The 20,202-nt window shown below is 35.8% G+C and overlaps 4 protein-coding genes across 9 annotated transcripts; 1 reads left to right on the forward strand and 3 right to left on the reverse strand.

The window, feature by feature from the left end:
- Positions 1-174: 174 nt before the first annotated feature.
- On the reverse strand, positions 175-9,825 carry LOC124406711 (polycomb protein Sfmbt). Its single transcript, XM_046882245.1, has 10 exons — positions 9,490-9,825; positions 7,885-8,153; positions 7,533-7,761; positions 6,651-6,850; positions 6,068-6,271; positions 5,552-5,816; positions 2,730-3,466; positions 2,276-2,531; positions 1,632-1,978; positions 175-969 (listed from the first exon to the last, which is right to left on the reverse strand). Exons 1-10 carry the CDS (start codon positions 9,509-9,511, stop codon positions 640-642), a joined length of 2,859 nt encoding a protein of 952 aa, XP_046738201.1. The 5' UTR covers positions 9,512-9,825; the 3' UTR covers positions 175-639.
- LOC124406713 (serine hydrolase-like protein) lies at positions 9,455-11,658 on the forward strand. 3 transcript variants are annotated; one of them, XM_046882252.1, is made up of 2 exons: positions 9,455-9,471; positions 10,718-11,658. In XM_046882252.1, exon 2 carries the CDS (start codon positions 10,720-10,722, stop codon positions 11,602-11,604), a length of 885 nt encoding a protein of 294 aa, XP_046738208.1. In that variant the 5' UTR covers positions 9,455-9,471; positions 10,718-10,719; the 3' UTR covers positions 11,605-11,658. The 3 variants fall into 3 exon arrangements, with proteins under 3 accessions (XP_046738208.1, XP_046738206.1, XP_046738207.1); XM_046882250.1 differs by lacking the exon at positions 9,455-9,471 and adding an exon at positions 10,402-10,478; XM_046882251.1 differs by lacking the exon at positions 9,455-9,471 and adding an exon at positions 10,469-10,489.
- An 89-nt stretch (positions 11,659-11,747) lies between these two features.
- On the reverse strand, positions 11,748-15,781 carry LOC124406712 (protein arginine N-methyltransferase 9-like). Of its 4 annotated transcripts, none has more exons than XM_046882246.1 (8): positions 15,668-15,781; positions 14,919-15,092; positions 14,671-14,797; positions 14,192-14,593; positions 13,072-14,073; positions 12,853-12,997; positions 12,670-12,765; positions 11,748-12,457 (listed from the first exon to the last, which is right to left on the reverse strand). In XM_046882246.1, the coding sequence occupies exons 1-8, from the start codon at positions 15,735-15,737 to the stop codon at positions 12,113-12,115; spliced, it is 2,361 nt and encodes a 786-aa protein (XP_046738202.1). In that variant the 5' UTR covers positions 15,738-15,781; the 3' UTR covers positions 11,748-12,112. The 4 variants fall into 4 exon arrangements, with proteins under 4 accessions (XP_046738202.1, XP_046738205.1, XP_046738203.1 ...); XM_046882249.1 differs by lacking the exon at positions 15,668-15,781 and adding an exon at positions 15,413-15,527; XM_046882247.1 differs by lacking the exon at positions 15,668-15,781 and adding an exon at positions 15,381-15,519.
- A 1,232-nt stretch (positions 15,782-17,013) lies between these two features.
- On the reverse strand, positions 17,014-20,120 carry LOC124407795 (E3 ubiquitin-protein ligase RNF14-like). The gene is made up of 5 exons (XM_046884326.1): positions 19,962-20,120; positions 18,784-19,719; positions 18,371-18,599; positions 18,117-18,289; positions 17,014-17,848 (listed from the first exon to the last, which is right to left on the reverse strand). The coding sequence occupies exons 1-5, from the start codon at positions 19,962-19,964 to the stop codon at positions 17,585-17,587; spliced, it is 1,605 nt and encodes a 534-aa protein (XP_046740282.1). The 5' UTR covers positions 19,965-20,120; the 3' UTR covers positions 17,014-17,584.
- Between the last annotated feature and the right edge of the window lie 82 nt (positions 20,121-20,202).

Below are 20,202 nucleotides of genomic sequence, written 5' to 3' on the forward strand. Positions count from 1 at the left end.
TTACTTTTTTCCATGTCGACCAGAATTTCAGAACATTCAATATTATGTCAAAAGTATCAAGATTGTCCCAATATTTTCTATGAATTTGTGAGAGATACGTGTCACATTTTATGAATCATACTTGTAATTATCGTTTTTCAATCTCGTATACTTTGTCATGCTTATTTTGCGGGTTTTAAATATTTCGTAATGATTTCTGTACTGTTATGATTCAACATGTCCATTTATCATTTCTCAGCGTGTATACTTTGCCATAGAATTGAGCACTAATTGTAAGTATGATGAAAGCACGTGCGGGAATTCGGAAAGTGCTAGCAGATACAGAACTTCAATTACATTATAGCAAAAGCCGGTTAATTACAGTCAAGAATTTTATCCAATCATTGATAACAATCTTCCATAATGGATGCAGCGCTTGTGTTTGCATGAATTCATACTGAGAACCACAAACAAATTAACATGTTTCACTGCTAAATTAAGATTTCCGTGTGTATGAAAAATCATTATCACCGTAAATTTGCAAATCATATCGGTTTACTTGTGCAAGGAACAAACTTTTTTCTCAGATGCCTACTTTGTAAATCCATGTTTATCCTAAACTAATAAACTTATTGAAGATGAGCTATTAACCTAGCTTTGTTATAATAATTTTTTCAGTCCTAGTTTCAACCGTTCCTGAGCTGGATTCACTTTGATTTTCAATTGTTGAATAAGATCAAATATCTTCAGAGAAGGCCCAACTTTAAAACCAGTTAGATCTATAATTTGATCTTTAGTCAAGGTGAGCAACGCCTTTCCATCTATTTTACGCTTACTAAAATTGTCACAATAAGTGGCACAATCGTTGACACGAAGGAACTGCGCGACGTCGAAGACATTCCATTCAGCAGGCACCAAATCACCTAAATCCGAATTCTTTTGCAGGCCATCCGCTAGCCGTGGAATAAATTTATTGTTGGCTGAAGTTACCTGCAAATAAGAGCAAGGCTGTTAGTATTAGTACAGGGAATAAATGATCAGATGTAGTGTCAAACGGTCAACGATTATTTCCAAAAATAGCACTCTTTGGGACTCAAGTATTTACCTACGTATTAGCTGCTACGAGCTTGAAAATTACCTATCGTTACCTTGTATCATTTGATCAGAACCATGAATAATAAATGGTTTTTTTTTTTTAGAAGTAATAGGAGTCTGCTTTTTACTTTCAATTTTAGTTACATTCGTAAGTTCATTGCATATTTGTGATTTTAATAAAAATTTCTCGTTATACGTTTATAAAGTACTATTAATTGAGAACTGTGAGATTTAGTTTTTTCTTTTCGATTTGAAGCACAAACCACTTGAGGATATTTGTTTCCCATTTATAATCTGGTACAGTTGAGTGAATATTGGATGACACGAAAATTTCACTAATCCTCGACTAATAAGTTGTCACAAAAGGAAAAACACGTAGAATTGATGATCAAAAGTCTTTTAAACCAATATGCGGCGAGGATGATGAAATTGAAAGACATTGTGCTACTGGTACAATAGAACACTACATAAAAAAGAAAAAAAAATCGTACAGCGGATAGAAAGAACTGAATTTATGACATGAATGATATAACAGAATACCAAAGCTAGGAACTCACGTTAATATAAGATGTAGCAATTCTCCCCTTGGGTGGGATCAAATTTTGGACTTCGCTGCGTGTTTCGCTTTCAGCATGTCCTTGGCCAGTAGTAGGACTTGGCAATGTTTGGTCAGGTCCGGCCGGTTCCTGAGCTGTTTCTGGCTCTCTGCCTCCCTCTTCCGGCAAACTCTCTAATTCTCGTTCTCTCTCAATTTTAGTACCTTGTGCTGGTTGCGGTTCCCTCTCACGATCACGAGTTTCCATTCTACTACTTTGCCGGAGTAAAATACTTTTGGCACATGCCACCTTACCCCCCTTCTTCGGTTTTCGTTTACTTTTACGTTTAAGGCCTCTTGGTGATTTTACTGTGGATAAAATATTAATTCACAAATGTAAAAGAATCTTACAAAATCTTGAACTGAAAGAACTCAGAGTTAGTTTGCAATTAGTGCAATTAATGTAAAATATAATTGTATTTGAAGAAAAAGAGAAGAAAAAAAGGAGTAATCGTGAACTTCTTGATCTGTTACGAAGTATCTGCCCTATACTCCAGAATATCTAAATTAAATAAACAAATAACCATCTGACTTGATACACAACTTTCAATTTCGCACACTGGAAGTTTTTGTTAAGATAAACTTTTAAAAAAATGATCAATTTACCAGTAGGACTAGTGTTTTTGCCAAGCAAACGGGGCCCTTCTAGCTTATGGTCCACGAGGTCACACCACCCGACAGGGTAAATGTCTGGACTATGACAATCTAGCCATTGATCATATTCATCCTCCCATCCATCAAAGTGTACCCTTAATAGCCTGCCAATTACCCTAGTGATTGTAGCTACGCACACCAATCGAGGATCCATTAAATCAGCAGCTTCTAGTCGCATTCCTTCAATGAATCCATGCTGTGGAATTTCCTGTTCGAAAATTATGTATTAGGTTGGCGAATGCAATTTTCTGTTTTATGACAAAAATCATGAACCAGAAACTGCAAGTGGTACATATATTAGATAAATTATGTAAGCATAGATTTAATATTACAAAATTAATACGATCCATTTATAAACACATATTTATCATACAGGACAATATTGCTTTACTAAATATAAACTTACCCTATTGAAAAGTTGAACAGGTGCAGGGATATTATTGGTTTCAGCCAGGTATGCATCCCAGGTGAACGAAGTTGGATCGTAGCCTTTCGGAGGTGTTAGCGGTAATCCGTGTTGTGCGCAAAAACCAATTGGGAAAATACAAGGTGAACACGAGTGATAACAGAACCAATCCGCGCCGCTGGCGTCTTCGTCGTAACTATCAATTCTAATCATGATGTAATCTTCCTTTAATACTTGCATCACGGTAGCTGCACAGATAGCAGAAAGGTTGAGAGGATCGATAGCCTCGATTTTCATCCCTTCGCGAAACGTGTAGCCTTGGTGTGAATGATGATTCTTTTGTGCCAAAAAATAACTGTCCGTTGCATCATCTTTGCACAATTGATCTAGCGAAACACGCTCCAAATAGTCCGAATATGCATCCAGAGTTTGTCCTACTTTTCTTGCCCATCCAACAGGATGAATCAAAGGTGAATCTTCGTGGCACCAAAATCCGTTATCTTCCGGAGAAGAGTCGTAGTATCTGACGTGTAAACGTTTTCCAATAATTTTTTGCACTGTTGCAACTTTCACTTGTGAAATTCTATTCTTGTCCACTACTTCTAAATGAAGTCCACATCGGAATCGAGATTTCATACTATCGTTAACCTTGTTGTAAAAGTTTGTTGGCAGTGTTCTAGCGCCAGTCAGTCGCCTCATTAGAAAATCCTTCCAATCTTTGTACTTGTTTGCTATTGCTGTAAAAGTAAATACAAGCCTATTGTTATAAACTAATCAAAGCACGCAAGATCTACTTTACAAATAGCATAAGTACCCTAACATAACGTAAAGATGTATCATTAAAACTACGCTGGAGTAAAACCAGAAAGGCGAATCGATAGCAGGGACGTTTGCATGCTCTAGTCCAGTAAACCCAGTACTGAAGAGTGTTACATCCGGCGCCACGCATTTTCCCAATCTATTGCTTTCACTTGCCAACTCTCCCACATTTCTTATATTAACGCTATAGTCTGTATCCTGTCTTCCTATCTCCATACAGCCTCAACCCACTTGCTCAGCTCAGCTAATTCCATTCTCCACTGCTCTGGATTCTCACACCTTTCCTGTATCCATCAGCTTTCTCTCTAACATAACTCATATTCCTACATTCGTCATCTCTCAAGACACATTTCTGATTTTTTATGCATTATCAATTATAAACAATAAACCATTCAATATTCCTAAACAATCTACATTTGTAGAACAGTATCATTTAATCAGTACCCTGCTATCGTTCTCATTGAATCCAGACCATACTAAATTATAACCACCCTTCAGGTGTATCCAGACTTTAAGTGGGAAAGAACCCAAACAAATATTATCAACAGTTCATAAAGGCCATAACAGGAGAAATCTCTCATTGCTGAAATGATTCCAGTTTTTTTTTCATTGACAGATAGTGTTGCGGTCGCAAAAAACTCTTGGCTGCCAGCTACTGGACAAGCTAAATGGCAGCAACCAATGCAGTTGATGAGTATGGTATCGAGTGACGAATAAACAGACTTGAATGTTCTATTCAAATAAATGGGCACGCGAAAAAAATTACTCACATCCGAGAAGAATTATTTTGTATGATTCAAAAATGTAGTACGTGGTCTGCAAATACTTGATTAATGTTCGATGTGCCGAATGTGTCTAAAACTTTTATCCATACAGCTGTACAGTAAGTTCAATTGTATAGTGTTACGATAAATTTTATACAAGCACAGCAATACAGTACTCCAAAGTCAAAATAGAAGGCGCTATGTATGATTAAACACGAATATCAGTCTGCTTACTAGGACTTATTAGGCAACAAAATGAATGATTTTGCAACAATATTGACAAAATTAAAAGAGTCTTTTTAATATTCCAACTAATTATATATTTTCGAATTATATGCCTTTGCTCTAGACTTCAATTTTATCTATAATCTTCATACGATGTCCTATTAGAATATTCAGAATTAGAATTATACAGAATATATGTATTGTGTTATAATGTGTATTACAAGAACGAACGAGAGCTCTTTTGGGTTTTGTGAGTTCCACTTAATAACTAACGCAGAGGGTCTTCACCTAAGGTAGCGCCGTCAAACGTTAAATTAATTGAGAATCATATTACACCTGATGCCCGTTAAGACATTTTTACCCTCTGGAGTCCTACTACTTCGTGGTAATACCCTATGGTTCAGTTTCAAACTAATCGACCGTACTGCCCTCTACCAGGTAGTGGTGTACCACATAAGAGATCAAAACAGATTCGAGTTTGGATCTTTAAATCGTACGGTACACAAATTAAACCGTACAGGGCTATGTCGGTATTACAAAGGTCGGTATTACAAAGGTCGGTATTACGAAGGTCGGTATTACGAAGGTCGGTACAGATTTCGCTTGCCCTATGTCGTTCAGAAATGTAGGTGAAGGTTCAAGTGTTCAAGTGGAGTATTTCTGTGAAAGAAATTCGTCAAAAAGCATGTGCATTATCATAGGAAGCTAATGATGCCTGGCTAGAGAAAAAATACATGATCAAATTCTGACATTTCCAACAATATGAGAAATTACTGCTTATCGAAAGTACTTTGTATAAAATATTCCTTGGATTGGATACTAATATAATAAATTTTCAAACTCGTTTATAAATGTCCCACATTTCAGTAAAGAAGGAGCCACAAGATCACGAGAGAATTAAAGCACTGATCAATAATATCTTCGAAGCCATCAACTATTACTATTCCAATTACTCCAGTACAACATAACAGATATGTATAAGTGGTAGAGAATATTTGAACTCTATTTACTTACTGTTTGGTGGTATTAGGGGCTTTCCGATCGTCGCACACCAGCCCACAGGGTGGATATCGTTTGAGCACAGCGAAACCCAGAAGTCTTTGTCGGCGTTGTGACCAAACCCCTCGTACCTTAGCAGTGCTCTGTATCCAGAGATACGAAGCACAGTTGCGACCCAGAAGGAATCTGGAAATGCTTCGCAAACCTCGTCGCAGTCCGTGTTTTCAACTTCTACTTTCATTCCAACTGTTATATTATCCCATATTTCGGATATTGGCGCCTAGAAGTATCAATTTCAAACAAATTACACAACGGCAGATCAGAACACATCTTTGAGACAAGTTTGATGTGTAATTCATTGAAGATGCTCATAATTTAAGTAACAAAATTTAGGAAAAACAAGTTGAAGTTGTGTTCAAATCATCCACCCTAAGACAAAAGTTTCTGAAGAAAAAAATTTTCAGTTCTTGAGAGTTTTGTACAAAATATTAAATGTTGCAATCGGAATAGGTATGAATGAAATCGGCATACATGCTTGAAACACGAAACTGGTGCAGCGCAAAATCCAGGCTCAGTGAGTTGTTGGGTCCAATCATAAGAACCTGCCATTTCAGCCGTGCGTTTTCTTCTCACTGGAAGATCTTCTGGCATTGCAGGTTCTGCGACTACTTTGTCTTTTTCCAGCTCAGTTTTGGAGTAGTCACTTGATTCCTTGTCATCTTCATCAGGAATCGTCTAAAAGTTAACAACATATTCAAATGTCAAAAGATAGCAGTGAAGAGTACTTTGAAAATGATTAAAAAGAGCAAGAAATTTGCAAAAGTTTGAAACCTAACTAAGTGCTTTATGTAGGTATCACATGAAACTACCAATATTGTATGTCTCTAAAGATCTGGTTGACTATGATTTATTGATATTTAAGTGGAGGAAATGTCAACAGATTCTTAAGTTATTAGCGAAGGGGATGGAAGATTCGTAGTTATCGATAGTTGGAATAACAAAATTCTTTGAATACAAAAGTTGGCCGTGGTAAGAAAAATGTAAATTGTGAATACTAGTAGTGAAAACATGATCTAGCGGTCATTACAAAAATTGCAATTAATAAGTAACCAACCTCGTTAGGAATGGATTTTACATCCTCTGGTGACGCAGGATTACTTGAAGTGCGTTGCTGTGGATGTGACGGACTGTAAGTAGAATCGGCTGTAGGGGCAGTGTGCTCTGAAGATCGGGCGCATGCTCTACTGCAAAACCGACGCTCCTTGGTGTAGAACGCGTGTTTCACACCAATTGCACCACATTTTTCACACACAGCTGTAATTAAAGTTTAATTTAAATTTCTTTTAGTCATTCGAAATGTTTGTGTATAAATAGTAAGTTATTTCAATCATCGAAAAGAACAAGCACAAGTTTTGCAATTTGAGGAACTCCTGCCAAAGAATTTATCTCGAGCAGGTGTATAAACGAAATATACAGAGAAAAAAAAATGTATCAGGTTACTGTGCGGAGATCTATAATGACAGCAAAAAGAGATGATAGTCGACAAGGAGATGCGTAGCGAATAGCCTAGACATAAAGAGACTGAATCCACAATTTTTTCCTGCATTTCAATTCTATGTAATTAAAACGTATACATATATTGAGAAACACGTCTGTATATTGAAGTATGTACTTTCGTTTGCTTCCGCATCACATTTTCGTGTGCTTATTCATCGAACACCAATTTTCGTATTTCAGTTAATTCATTTTCCGTTATCGAAAATAAGCAAATAAAATAGAGAAATAAAACCCTAAACGTTGTTGATTAACCATTTGTTCTTTTCTCTTGTATTTTTTTTAATGTAAGTAAAGTATATCATAGTACTTATTTGAATAGCGCAGTTTTTTAATTTGTATGCAGTTTTTTTTTTTTGCATATGGCATCTTTATCAAGCTTCAACTGTAAAGTATACCTGCGAAATGTGATTATAAAATGTATTTCTTATAAAAGTCTTACCAATGCCATCCTTACGGATAGGTATAAAGTTTAAATCTGTATGTGGCTGATAAGCAATTGGAGTCTTCAGGACCAAGCCCGGATGTTTTATAGGTTTTATTTTGCGGTTTCGATTGTCTTGGGTCTGCGTAGCTGCATTTGTGACCACCTGTTCACGGTCTCCATCAGCCATGTAATCCTCTATAGTCATGTACTCGCTCATCTCTGGCCCAGTTTGTGGGTCATATTCCTACAAAATGTTTGTAAACATATTAATTACATGTACGAACTTAATTCAACTAAAACATAGATACGACCAAAGATCGATAATGAGAGAATGGGCTTTCGCAACAAAAGATACGAAATAACTTACATGCTGTATTTCTTGAGTATCTACAGCCTCCATCGCTTCGTCAGGTTCTGAGCATTCAGCAGTAAACTGTGGTGCCAAATATCGCACCATAGTAGGCGGGCCCATGTGATGATTACGCAGATCGTCGAAAGAATGAGATCCATGAGAGAAAAAAGGGCTTTCTGGTTGGCGCGGGTCGAGCATTAACTCGTGTGTTGGCTCCCCATGCATCATCATGTCACTCATCCATACCATCCCCAGCTCCGGCATCCCAGGGATGGATGTATATACTGGGTATAGAGAACGTTAAGCTTATTAGATGTATGGTCTCATTATCATCATCGCAACGTAAGTAAATGGGTAATTAGACATAAAACCATAAATATAATGCTGATGATATTGGTATATACAAGCTAATGCGTATTACTTACAGTAACACAGGCAATAGTTGGCATTAAATAAGTATCACTCTAATTCAAGGAAGCATATTGTTCATTGCAATGCATTGATTACACATGTTGCGCATGACAATGGACAGGGAAAGGGTTGAACCGATACGCAACTTCTTAGTGCAAAAATATGACCAGTATTCAACACTTTTGACAGAATCAAGTTTCACCATGTTGATAGCTGCTGTGAAGCAGAGCAGATAAAAGAATTGATACATTTGATCCACTCTCGCTTAAATAGATAGGTGGAACGTTACTTAGTGAGTAATGCTTAGTTTTACAAAATAGCGGTCAGATTCAAGATCTTAAATGTGCTACTAGGTTAAGTTGGGTTGAAAAATCTCAGAAGTATTTTACAGCTGCCGGATGCAATTACATTATTTTTATGTAACCCTAACGAAGCTACCTGCTACAGCCACGTCAATTCAATATATGAAGCATTCGGTACAGCTTCAAAACGAGAGCGTGACAAGCTAAAGTGACGATTGCATAGTAAAGTCAACAATCAAAACAGTCATAACGAACATGTGGAACATAAGATGCCTCGAACAAGGACGTAACGCACAATTGAGTCATTTTCTACATTAAGGTGAAAAGATGTTATTTCCGAAAAAGTATTGGGAATGGAATTGAGAACATACATCATCTTCGGTGAAATTATTATGAGGAAGTGAAGTTTAATCAGAATTTTACAGCTAAGTGTTCCATTCATCATAAATAGTCTATACCACGTCGAGAGCGATTTTGCTTCGGTGGTACGAACCGAAAGACCTAAGAAAACTTTGAAATGGAGAGAGTATCAGAGCTTGTAGATAAAAACGTGTAATGTTAAGATATGGACAATACTACATTACGTGATTTTTCACATGTGATATGATGCATACAAGCACGTAGAAACGGCGAAGGGGAGTGAAGAGGGAGCAGGGAGGGGGATGGGGACGAGCAAGGGAAACTAGCGGCTGTAAATTAATTACGCTCCTGAAACCGACGCCTGGCGCCCGAAAGCCTGCGTTTATTTAACCTTTTTTCATCCGTTACCTTCGACCCAAATGAAGTCCTTGAGAAACTTAAGAGAGGATTTAAAAAAAAGAACGTCTTATACGTGCAATAAAACGATCAACTACGGCCCACTCAAAGTTACGGGGAAAATTGAGAAGAGGTAAAGATATATACAAACCATTGGAGGCCTGCATGTCCATGACAAAGGGTTTCGGAGGGTTTATTTGGAGATTTCTACCCGGTATTACCGCAATCTGTGTTTCTCGCGCAGTGGGTACTCCATCCCGATCGACACGAAGAACATTATCATTGAAATTTTCACCCGTATGCCGAGATTCACTTAAAAAATTGTTTTACGCGACATCACCGAACAATAGCGAAAAACATTCGTGGTAGGCCTATTCGCTTCATCCCCACCATCGCAATCGCCCTCCTTACACGCCAGGGCCGTACCATGCGATTCTTCACTTCCCGTTGGAATCCCTTGAGTTCCTGTACCTATCTACTTCACACCAAATCACCGACGGACAACATGCAGGCAGACGTCCCATTTTTGTCCAATATCTAACTATTACATATACCGCTGCGTCCTCGGCCAAGTTCACGATCTTCAAAGATCGATCAATCTATAAATTGCTATAAATCAGTCAAGGCCTTAAATAATTGCCACGTAATTGCACTTAACGCAATGAAAAACAACTGTCCTGCCAGTAATTGATGGCATCTTCACGAAGCGTATCAAGATCATATCAGGATACAGGAATTAATTTGCATTCGAAAAACTAACGATAAATAGACGCAAAAACCTTTCTCGACCCAAGGACGACTTGTATAATTATTGTAAATTATCTGTTGCCTTTCCTTACCTTTATAAGATCTGCAAGCGTGACTAACTGTAACAGTTATTAGTTAAGACCATTTGTATAAGGTATCAATTGTCAATGAATGCATGTACAATTTGCAATAAATAGAAAACCGTTTCCCCAAAAATAATAAACAAATTTGTGGTTAATATACATGTAATATATAATCAGTTCTGTAATAGCCAAGTACGTCGAGTATCTTATCTGTGATTCATCTGCAAGTACAACAATTGTACAGCTGAATAAAATCTCTGACAATCAGCAACTACGAAATTTTACTGCAACTGCTAACTCAATAATCAAGGTGTTTCAACAGTAAGTCCAAAGAATCTGTTTTGTATTACAATCATATATCCATGGCGTTGTATCATTTGTTCATTATGTTACCTGTATCTTGTTTCATATTGTCGTTATACCCAAAGTAACAGTATTACAACATCTTATACGAGTTATAATTTTGTTCTATTGAAAGTATGGTAAAATCTTCATAAACGTGCCCATACTTTGGAGTTCACCTTTTTCAGTCACGGTTTTTATTCGCAGACATGTCACCTGAGGAACTACGTCTTCCAATGCCCTGGGGTCACATAGCAGCCAAGGCATGGGGTTCACCTAATGGCAAGCCTGTTTTGATGGTTCATGGTCTTCTGGACAATGCAGGATCATTTGATCGGCTGATTCCATTTCTACCATTCGATCATTACTTTGTCTGCATTGATTTACCGGGCCATGGATTTTCCTCACACTTTCCTGCAGGGTTACCCCTCGATTATTTAAATCACGTCTTAGCTCTTCGCAGAGTCTTAGATAGTCTTAAATGGAGCAATTGTATCTATATAGGTCATAGTTTAGGAGCAACTGTGGGTATGATGTTCACCTCAATTTATCCTGAGAGAGTAAAGAAAATTTTATGTTTGGACGCAGCTATTGCCAAGCCAATTACAAACAATGGACTAATTCCCCACATTCGAAAAGTACATGATAATATTTTGAGCATTGAGAGTAAGGAAAAGACTATGACAGTATATACCGAGGACGAAGTGATGCATAGGCTCATGTATATGAGATTTTTTGCTCTAAATTTTGCTGCTGCTAAAGCTTTGATGAAGCGATCTGTCACCAAAATCGGCGATAAGTATAAGCTGAATCGCGACGTACGACTCAACGCCGGCTTGTTCCCGATATTTAATTACAATCAACACTTGAGCTTACTTAAGAAACTCAAATCCCCTGCGACAGTCATCGCTGCAACAGCAACAATGACTACAGTTTATTATGAACAAATGGCAAGGCTTAGTTTCGACACATCGTCGATGAAACAACACAGGCTTCTAATAGTTGAAGGTAATCATGACGTTCACAATAACCACCCCGAGAGAGTTGCTGTTCATGTATGCCAATTTTTGAGTGATCTTAAGAGCAATTTGTGATCTTATTTAATATCAATTTAGAGGGAAAATGTGTTCGGTTTGATGAATAATGAACAAAAAAATATGGTTCATTTAAAATGTATATAATTATAAATATTTATTTAAATTCTATTTCTATTATTTTTCTACGGGTCAAACTGAATTTTACTTAATACTTACTGAAAATTATTTAAAAGTATGAATGTAATATATTGTGTACTCAAATTAATCGAAAAATTTTATATGGACTGTAATAGGCATTTTTGCTCTCTTGGCGATTGAAATATGTTGTAAAACTAGGTGAATGAAATATGTGGTGGGAATAATTGAAGGAAATTCCAATAAACTTGATGAATGCAAGATTTTGTATTGTACTTTTTTTTACCAGCTTCAACAGGATTGTATTTTACATCGATTCCAAGATTTAGTGAAGTAGAATCAATAAAACTTTGTGGAATGATATTGCTGATATAATATGATTGAAAGTGATGGCAAACTCTTCTTTTGTATAAATCAATTTCATTACTCGTTAAGATGTCACTAAAGTGATTCTGACGAGTCCATTCATTTGATATACCTTGAATGTGATTTCCTTATCCTGCAAAACAAGATCTTGCAGATGATCTTCTAGGACAACGGCTGTGTGATTCATAAATGAATCATCTCGTCTGGTGCTGTGTACATGATCTGGTGTGAGTTGAATTTCATACCAACAGATCAAAGCATTTGGAATAGCTTGTTCCGGTACTGATATCTTCCCAAAATTAACTAAAGACTCGTTGGTCTCGGAATCGTCTATCTGAGTCAAAGTTACCGTGTTCGTTGATGGTCTGCATTCATACATACTTGAGTTGAGATCAAAAACTTGATTTATCTGCAATAATCAGGTCAAAGTTGTTAGCAAATTATTAAAAGTCATATGAAACATATTTCTCAGTTCAAAAATTGTCATGTTCCAATTCATCTTGCAACTAGTTACAAAATTGTGGAATATCACAAATGTACGAAATCGTTGAGAATCATATTCAATCCATCCTTAAAAGTACGTCAGTCACACTATTAAAGATAGACTCAAACTTCACCAACCTCAAATTGGTTAATACATTCTGCGACAAAAAATTTTTTCACATCATTATTTTCACCATGAATTGGTGAACCAGGTTCATTTTTATTGTCTAATCTCTGAAAAGATACTTGGAATGTAATCAATGTTATGCTAGACTACTGCATCATATTTCACTATCAGCTATTAGAGATGTTTTAACTTACTATGTCATATTTACTGTTCTTGAAATGTCCTTGAACATTTTTGTCGTTAACTCTGACCATTTTGGGTAAATCAGTAGAATACACTAGTTGACCCATTAAAAAGATTTTCTGTGGTAGTATGAAACCAGCGTTATTTAAAAAGTAACTATAAAATAAAGCACGCTTAATTAATTAGCAATTACCGTGCAGTTATTCAGCAATCACTTAGAATTAGCTTACTCAAGGAAATCGTGATAGTTTCGTTGATTCCAATCCTTCAACTCTCCTTTGGGATCAAAGTTATGAATTAGAATAGCATCAATTTTGTTGTTAATTTCACTGTAATTCGATATCGGTTCAATTAGTGAAGTGATCCCACTGTCTGTTGCTACTTCATGTAAAACAGTTTGCAATGCCAGTGAATTTGCTTCGCAATAGAGCTTTTCACAATTCCTATTTTCTTTTAATAAAGTCAGTCCGTAAACTGGAAATGGTGAAGTATCTAGAATGTATTTGATTGGTTCATTTTTTTGATGTTTTGCAATTCTCACTAATGACATTACGTAATCAAAGTCATTCAAGAAAGTTATCACTTCCTTTGGAAGACGGAAAATGGGCTGGATTTTTGGTGTGGTATCTGTAACTAATTTGTAAGAACAGTGGAGTTTTCCATTAAAAATTGCAGCCGAAATTTCCATGTGATCACGTTGTTTGCAAATCCTTGGAATGGCTGGAAAAATAGCTTGCTGCCAGCAAGATTTTCCTTGTGACGAATTAACTGTAATATCTTCGTCAATATTCAATTTGAACCATGCTACCAAACCATCAATGATTCCATCGTATCTACATTTTACATTGACGGTTCCTTTTTCACCATCTGCACTAAATGTTCTTAATACTGATAAATCGTTGAAATTGACCTTTACTATTTCTTTTGGTTCGGTAACATAATTGACGTTGACATTTTCTAGATTTTCAGTATCATAAAATTCGTCGTCAACCAGTATAGATACGTTATCAAAATTTAAAAAACTTGGGTGATCTGATTTGTTGAATAAAATTGTTGACTTAGATCGAATATGTTCAGATTCGACTGCAGCTACATAAAGTGTTGCTCCCAAAGGAATGACCATCCCCAAATTGTTTTCAATCAGAAGATTTTCATGGGCATATATTAGTGTTGGTATCACACACTCCCCGAACAAACCAGCATCAAAAGTTTCGGTGATTACCAATTTTACCCTAAAACAGATAATGTATTGTCCACGTTTTATGAAACGTTCAAAAATGTGAAAATAAGAAAAAATAATAACATTTAAAGGATTATAATATAACAAAGATCATGTTGATTTAAATTTACCTATTAGGTATGTCCTGTGGAATGCACAACTTCTCTGAAGACTTGGCAAACAATTTTATGTCATCAGCATTGTTTCTACTGAATACATTTCTTGCAACATTCCCCATAACAGGTGAACATTCACAGGCATATATTTCTTTTGCACCTGCCTCGTGCGCGTACAGGCTCAACAAGCCAGTGCCAGTTCCTATGTCCAAGACAACATCATAACCTTGAGCTATGCGCTTTTGAATTGCTTTTCTGAATCCCTTATTTCTGGCAGTGTCATTCAGCATTGGAAAATGCCATCTGTCTATAGCCATACTGAAAGCATTCTGAAGGTTTCTTACCGCTGGTAAAAAGTTTGGGTCCACATGAAGCGCGAGTCTTAAATACTGAATGGCTTCCATTGGATTATCATTTCTAAAATGGCAATGTTCACATTCGTCAATAAGCTAAGAATATTTTTATTACAAGAAGAAGTGTGTGTGATTTACTACCTGAGAAGATGAGCAGCAAAATTATTCAGCATGCGTGTATTATTTGGATAAATATCTAGCGAATGTTTATAACAGCTCACAGCATCTTCAATTCTATTCCCCAACTCTAATTGCATTCCCCACTCGCCTGCAAGGAAGTATCCGTAATATTAATATAAAAATTTCAAATGATGAATCTTAATAAATCAGTAACTTTTCAATTTGTACAGGAAGAAGAGAAATATCAAATATTCCTTGAAATAACTTACACAAAACGTCAGTAAACAATTTTTCTACTTCTGATCTCTTCGCTGGACATAATTCTACAACTACTGTGTAATAAGCATAGGCCCTCCCAACATTCCCACGTGCATCCTGTTCCTGAGCCTTTTCCAGTGCTTTTTCAACAATTTCTCTTATTTCCAAATCCATCCTGGGATGTGCTGTAATAAATACTGTACCATACTAGACAATCTCTACAATTGTAAAACTTTGCTCAATATCAGGGTGAATAATCGAGACAAAAAATAAGTTCAAAGTGATCAGTGATTACAAATGAAGAGTGAAAGAGGAACATGAATAAACTGAAAAATTAACTCAATTAAATCATACTTGTCTCATTGGCGTAATTATAGGGTGGAATAATTCTTGAAAATATGTGGATCAGTAGAGCGGATCTTCTATGTCGAAACCAGATTAGGCATGTTCGTTATACGACCCTTTGATATGACCTGCTGCGAATGAAGGACAGCTTTTTGTTTACAATCTCGTTCTGTCAAGTGGCTTTGACATTCAAGGTTATGTTTCCATGTTCGGCACTCAAATGTAAGTTTATAACATAAAAATACAAGGAAATATAGATAATTATGGACTATAGTCTTTTCTGCCTTGCCCAGGATTAGACACGGCATACGGTTTGCGATATTTGTCGTCAGTTGTTGGTACAATATTCTATGATTATAACCTCCCTGCCAATTCCCTAGCTTCTCAACCTTTCTGGTCATGGTGGAAAGATTACATTTAACGATGCTTCTGGTGAGGCACTGATCTAGTTGATGGATGGCTGAAGGAGACAATAGAAAATGCATTCCATACTTTGCGAATACACTTTATTGTAGTCAATATTCGATTCATGGATAGACTATCAGAAGTTTTTTTTTTTTTTTTTTTTTTTTTCCCCCTTTGCAAGAAAGTTTTGTAATTGAGATATTAGATCGTAAATTTTATTAGTATACAAATCCAGGGTGGTTTAATTTTTTATTGAAATTTAGAAAAAGAGTACAATTAGGGTAAATTTTCACACAAATATTTGAGTCTGCATTAGGCAATTTGGAGAATCTAAATCTCCAATTGAATCAATCAATAGCATTAATATGTGTCAACTACATTAATTTATGTACACATGAGTTGGCCACAAATTTGGAATTTTGGAATTCATTGATCCATTTTAGGTATAGATAAACGGTCACTATTCTCTGAATACTCCGTTTATCTAAGGAACAATACAACAATCGTAACGCATAATAGTGTAATAATTATTTACAATTTCATAAGATTATTATGACTTCAATATAAATATTAACAGTATCATTGTAGATTTAATAAATTACAAACTGTTCTGTAATGATGCCGGTTTTTCAAAACTTAAATCCAAAACAGCATTATTTACATTTTATCTAACAGAATTATTAGTTCGTAGAAAAATAAAAAATCCTCAATCTCACATTGGCCTGCAATAAATACAGAAAAAAAAACAACAATTCAACTAAACTGTACATGCATGCGTGGATAGATTATATTTTTTCCAGGTATGAGTAAGAATTAACAGAAGAATTGTGCCTTACTTTATTCAAGTCTAGAATGTAGAAATATGAATTGCTTAGTAGACTCGTAATGTTTTCTAACCTCACAGTGATATTAAATTTTTTACCACATGCCCTTCGTAAATTTACCATTTATCTGATTCATTGCAGTTGCAAAATTCTGAGAGAAACGGAGACTTGCATCAATTATCAAGCAGTGAACATTGCATATGATGCGCAAACTGAAAATTGCAAACAAACAATACATGGTACATAGATATTATGATCATTGTATCGTGTATCGTTTCTTTGATATTTTCAGTCTGTAATTTTCCGAGATTTGAAGAGGACTGTCCGACTGACGGATCAATTGTAGAACGATCTAGGAACCAGCAACGTTCTTTCATACTAGCTACTTATTAGATCATGTTACAGTGGATCCGTCACTTGAAGATATAGATACAGCACATACTGTGCAAGTTTCCATCAGAAAGCACTGTGCAATAATAATAGATTTATAAGACTTGAAGTCAGGAGTAGAAAACGATTTTGAATTATAATATGGAATTTACAAAATGCACTGATACCTCTCAAAGTTTCGTAAATGGTCTAACATGAATTAATCTCTAATCAGAATGATATTAATGTGAATATTGGAAATCGACACATTTAGGGTGTAAGTATTGAAAATGTTGCCCCAAATCCAGTTAATGTAGTTTACTCATCAAACAACTACGAAAATGAATATGAAGATGAAGAAGTGAAAAGCCCATCCAGATAAAGGAAACCCGCAAAATATGTAACTTGTGATGAAAATGAACGCAGTGACTCAGACCCTGAGTTGGTACTTGAAATCTTCAATCTAGCATTGGCCAGCAATGAAAATAGAAAAAAAAAAACCAAGAACAATATTTCGAAGCAGTTATACATGCCTGCATGGATAAATTATATTTTCCACGGATATAAGTAGCCATGAAAGTATGGTGTGATGTAATTGAAAAACCGCACTTTGGAAATTTTGGAAAAATTTTTGATTGTGTGAGCTATTTTGCTATGCTGGTTTTTTATTTGTTTTAAAAAAAATAATGAACCAAAAAATTAACTTTACGGCAAAAGTAATTTGGCCTTCGCAGTTACCAATCGGGTCCAACCATGAATGCATCATCATCAGAATCCTCATCATTTGAATCAACGTCTAGATACAACGCAGGTAAGTCTATATCATCTTCGTCGTCATCTTCTTCTTGAACAACACCGTGAAAAAGCATGTTGTAGCATTTGGACTGTGGATTGCGGAAATGTACATAAGGTGTGTCTGCTCTCAAACGCGTTCCACACAGCCAACAAAAATATGTATTGCACCTCCAGCATACCATCTTGTTGCAACCATCAGATTTCTAAAAAAATTTGAAATCAAATTATTATATTACCTTAATAAATCGTCTGTTGTAAATGATACACATAACGTGGCTAGAACCTTATGTCGCGTAGCAAATATACTATAGAATTGAGAAATTTTTTATCCCTGAAAAAAAATCCAGAGCTACTACAGAAATGCTTTTTCGAAATTTTCTATTCATATTCGTTGACATAAAAAGTCTACAATTTCATCCAGTGTTACAGACTTGAAACGGTGCTAGAATTGGTATTTAGTTAATTGAATACCTCAATTGCAGCATTGCAGTGCGGACAATTCCGACTATATGTGTTTATCCAAGTTTCTGACATGGTGTTCTCAACCAATGTTTGTAATTGTTTCTTCCCATAACGTTGTTCAAGTTGGATCTTCTTATCATCAGGTGCGTTTTGATACTCTGTTACGAGTTTTTGTTTTTCAGCTGCGGATGATTTTACTTGTATTAATAATAATTATATATTTTATTTCACTCCAACTTTTTCGCTTTAAGCTTTCGAATTACCTGATTTGAATTTACATGGTTCGATTCCATGGTAAACCATTTTGCAGTAAATACAAAAAGCATACTGACAAGCAGGACAGTTTGCCATTCTGTCATTTGGCTCGCGACTAACAGGATATTGACAGTGAGGGCGTGGACAATAAACAATATCGGTCATTGTGTCTAATGTCACGCTTAGCAGAGTGGCATCGTATTTTGCAAATAATTCTTGACTGACTAAATCCTTGACCTATGTGAGATAAAAAAATCAATACATAAAAAATTACGATTGTTATATTGATCGATATGATGATAATAGTGAAAAGATCAATTTTGAGATTATAAATGTATGACACACATTGGCAAACAATTTTCACCTGATAGGTGCAATGATTGTGAAAATTCTAGCAATTTGGAACATATTACCAACTTACTTGACCAGGAGTTGCCTCGGACAAACATTTCTCTTCTGGACAACAAATATTCTTGACATTTCCATCCTGAATTCTAATTTCCAGGTAGGTAAGGATACATTCTTTACAAAAGACATGAAAGCAGGGGACAAATTGCGTACAATGTATCCCCAATTTATCTAAGAAGCAAATTTTACATGTATAAAAGTTTCTCTTGAATTCAGTTTGCTTGCGTTTTGAGTCATAATCGATTAACATTTGCACTGGATTTCTACCGATTGACTGGTCTGAAACAGCTCGTTGATCGGTGAACTTTCTAGTCTTCTGTTTCCTCCCACGTTTTCTTGCAGAATGTTTTTCGTCGGTTGTTTTTCTAACCCTTTGTTTAGTTAGGCTTTTGTTACATTTGACTTCCTTGCTGTTCGAATCTGTCTTGATCTCTTCATTACCATCTTTGAATTTGTTCGTATCTTGCGCATTCTGAGTCTTTTCTAGGGCCATTTTATAACAAGTATAACCATAATTGATCGCTAGGCTTGTTTCTATATTTAGAAATCCCAGTGTTTCATCCTTCAAGAATGCCATCCATGTAAAGAGAATTTCAAGCCCTTTGTTTTCTTCCCACAACTGATCCAATTTTTTACACAATTTAGCGATAACGTATTGACTTAACCATGACGAGACGAGGGTGAATTTCGGCGGAGATTCCGAAGGATAATTAGATGGCAACGTGATAAATAACGACAGTGGCGGTAAATGAGATATCGGTACGCTTTGTATAGGTTCTTCAGGGCATCTGCTGTCTTTGTAAGTGAAGGAGTACTCTGGAGGAATAGTTACGTAAGCTTTTAAGGTGCATTCATATTGTTCGTTTTCCTTGTGATATGAAAATTCTTCCTTGTTGTAGATGCTTTCTAGGGCAACAATTTCATCTTTTTGCTTCTCGCTGTCAGTTGACTGGAAATAAAACGTTTATCAAAAATGAATAAATTTGATGTTTCATTTCGGAACAACGAAGCCAAACAAACTGAGTAAAAACCAAATTAGAACAAATCGTGTATTTCGCGCAAGTGTATTATTTGTTACTGTATATCAATCATGTTTGACAACTGATTTTTATTTCGTATGCAAACAATATTGTATGTATTTTCATAGGTTATGTTCAGTAAATAAAGTGCAATAAAGTTTATAAAATTCACCATTTTCTTCGCAGATGAGGATTGAGTAGCGAGATTTTTCAGAAGAATAAGGTTGTTCAATTTTTGTTTGAAACTTCCGGGAAAATTTTATTTCTGTCCACAGTCTTCTACAAAACTGTGTTTCTGCCGGACAAAAATCAGATTAATCAGAAACAGTGAAGGTCAACGGAACCGGAACGTAAAGTAAACAGCTGATTTTTCTTGCCAGGAAGTACAAAATAGAATTATAGTATTTCCCTTG

The sequence above is a fragment of the Diprion similis genome, chromosome 6, assembly GCF_021155765.1.
Source record: "Diprion similis isolate iyDipSimi1 chromosome 6, iyDipSimi1.1, whole genome shotgun sequence".
Lineage (NCBI taxonomy): Eukaryota > Metazoa > Arthropoda > Insecta > Hymenoptera > Diprionidae > Diprion > Diprion similis.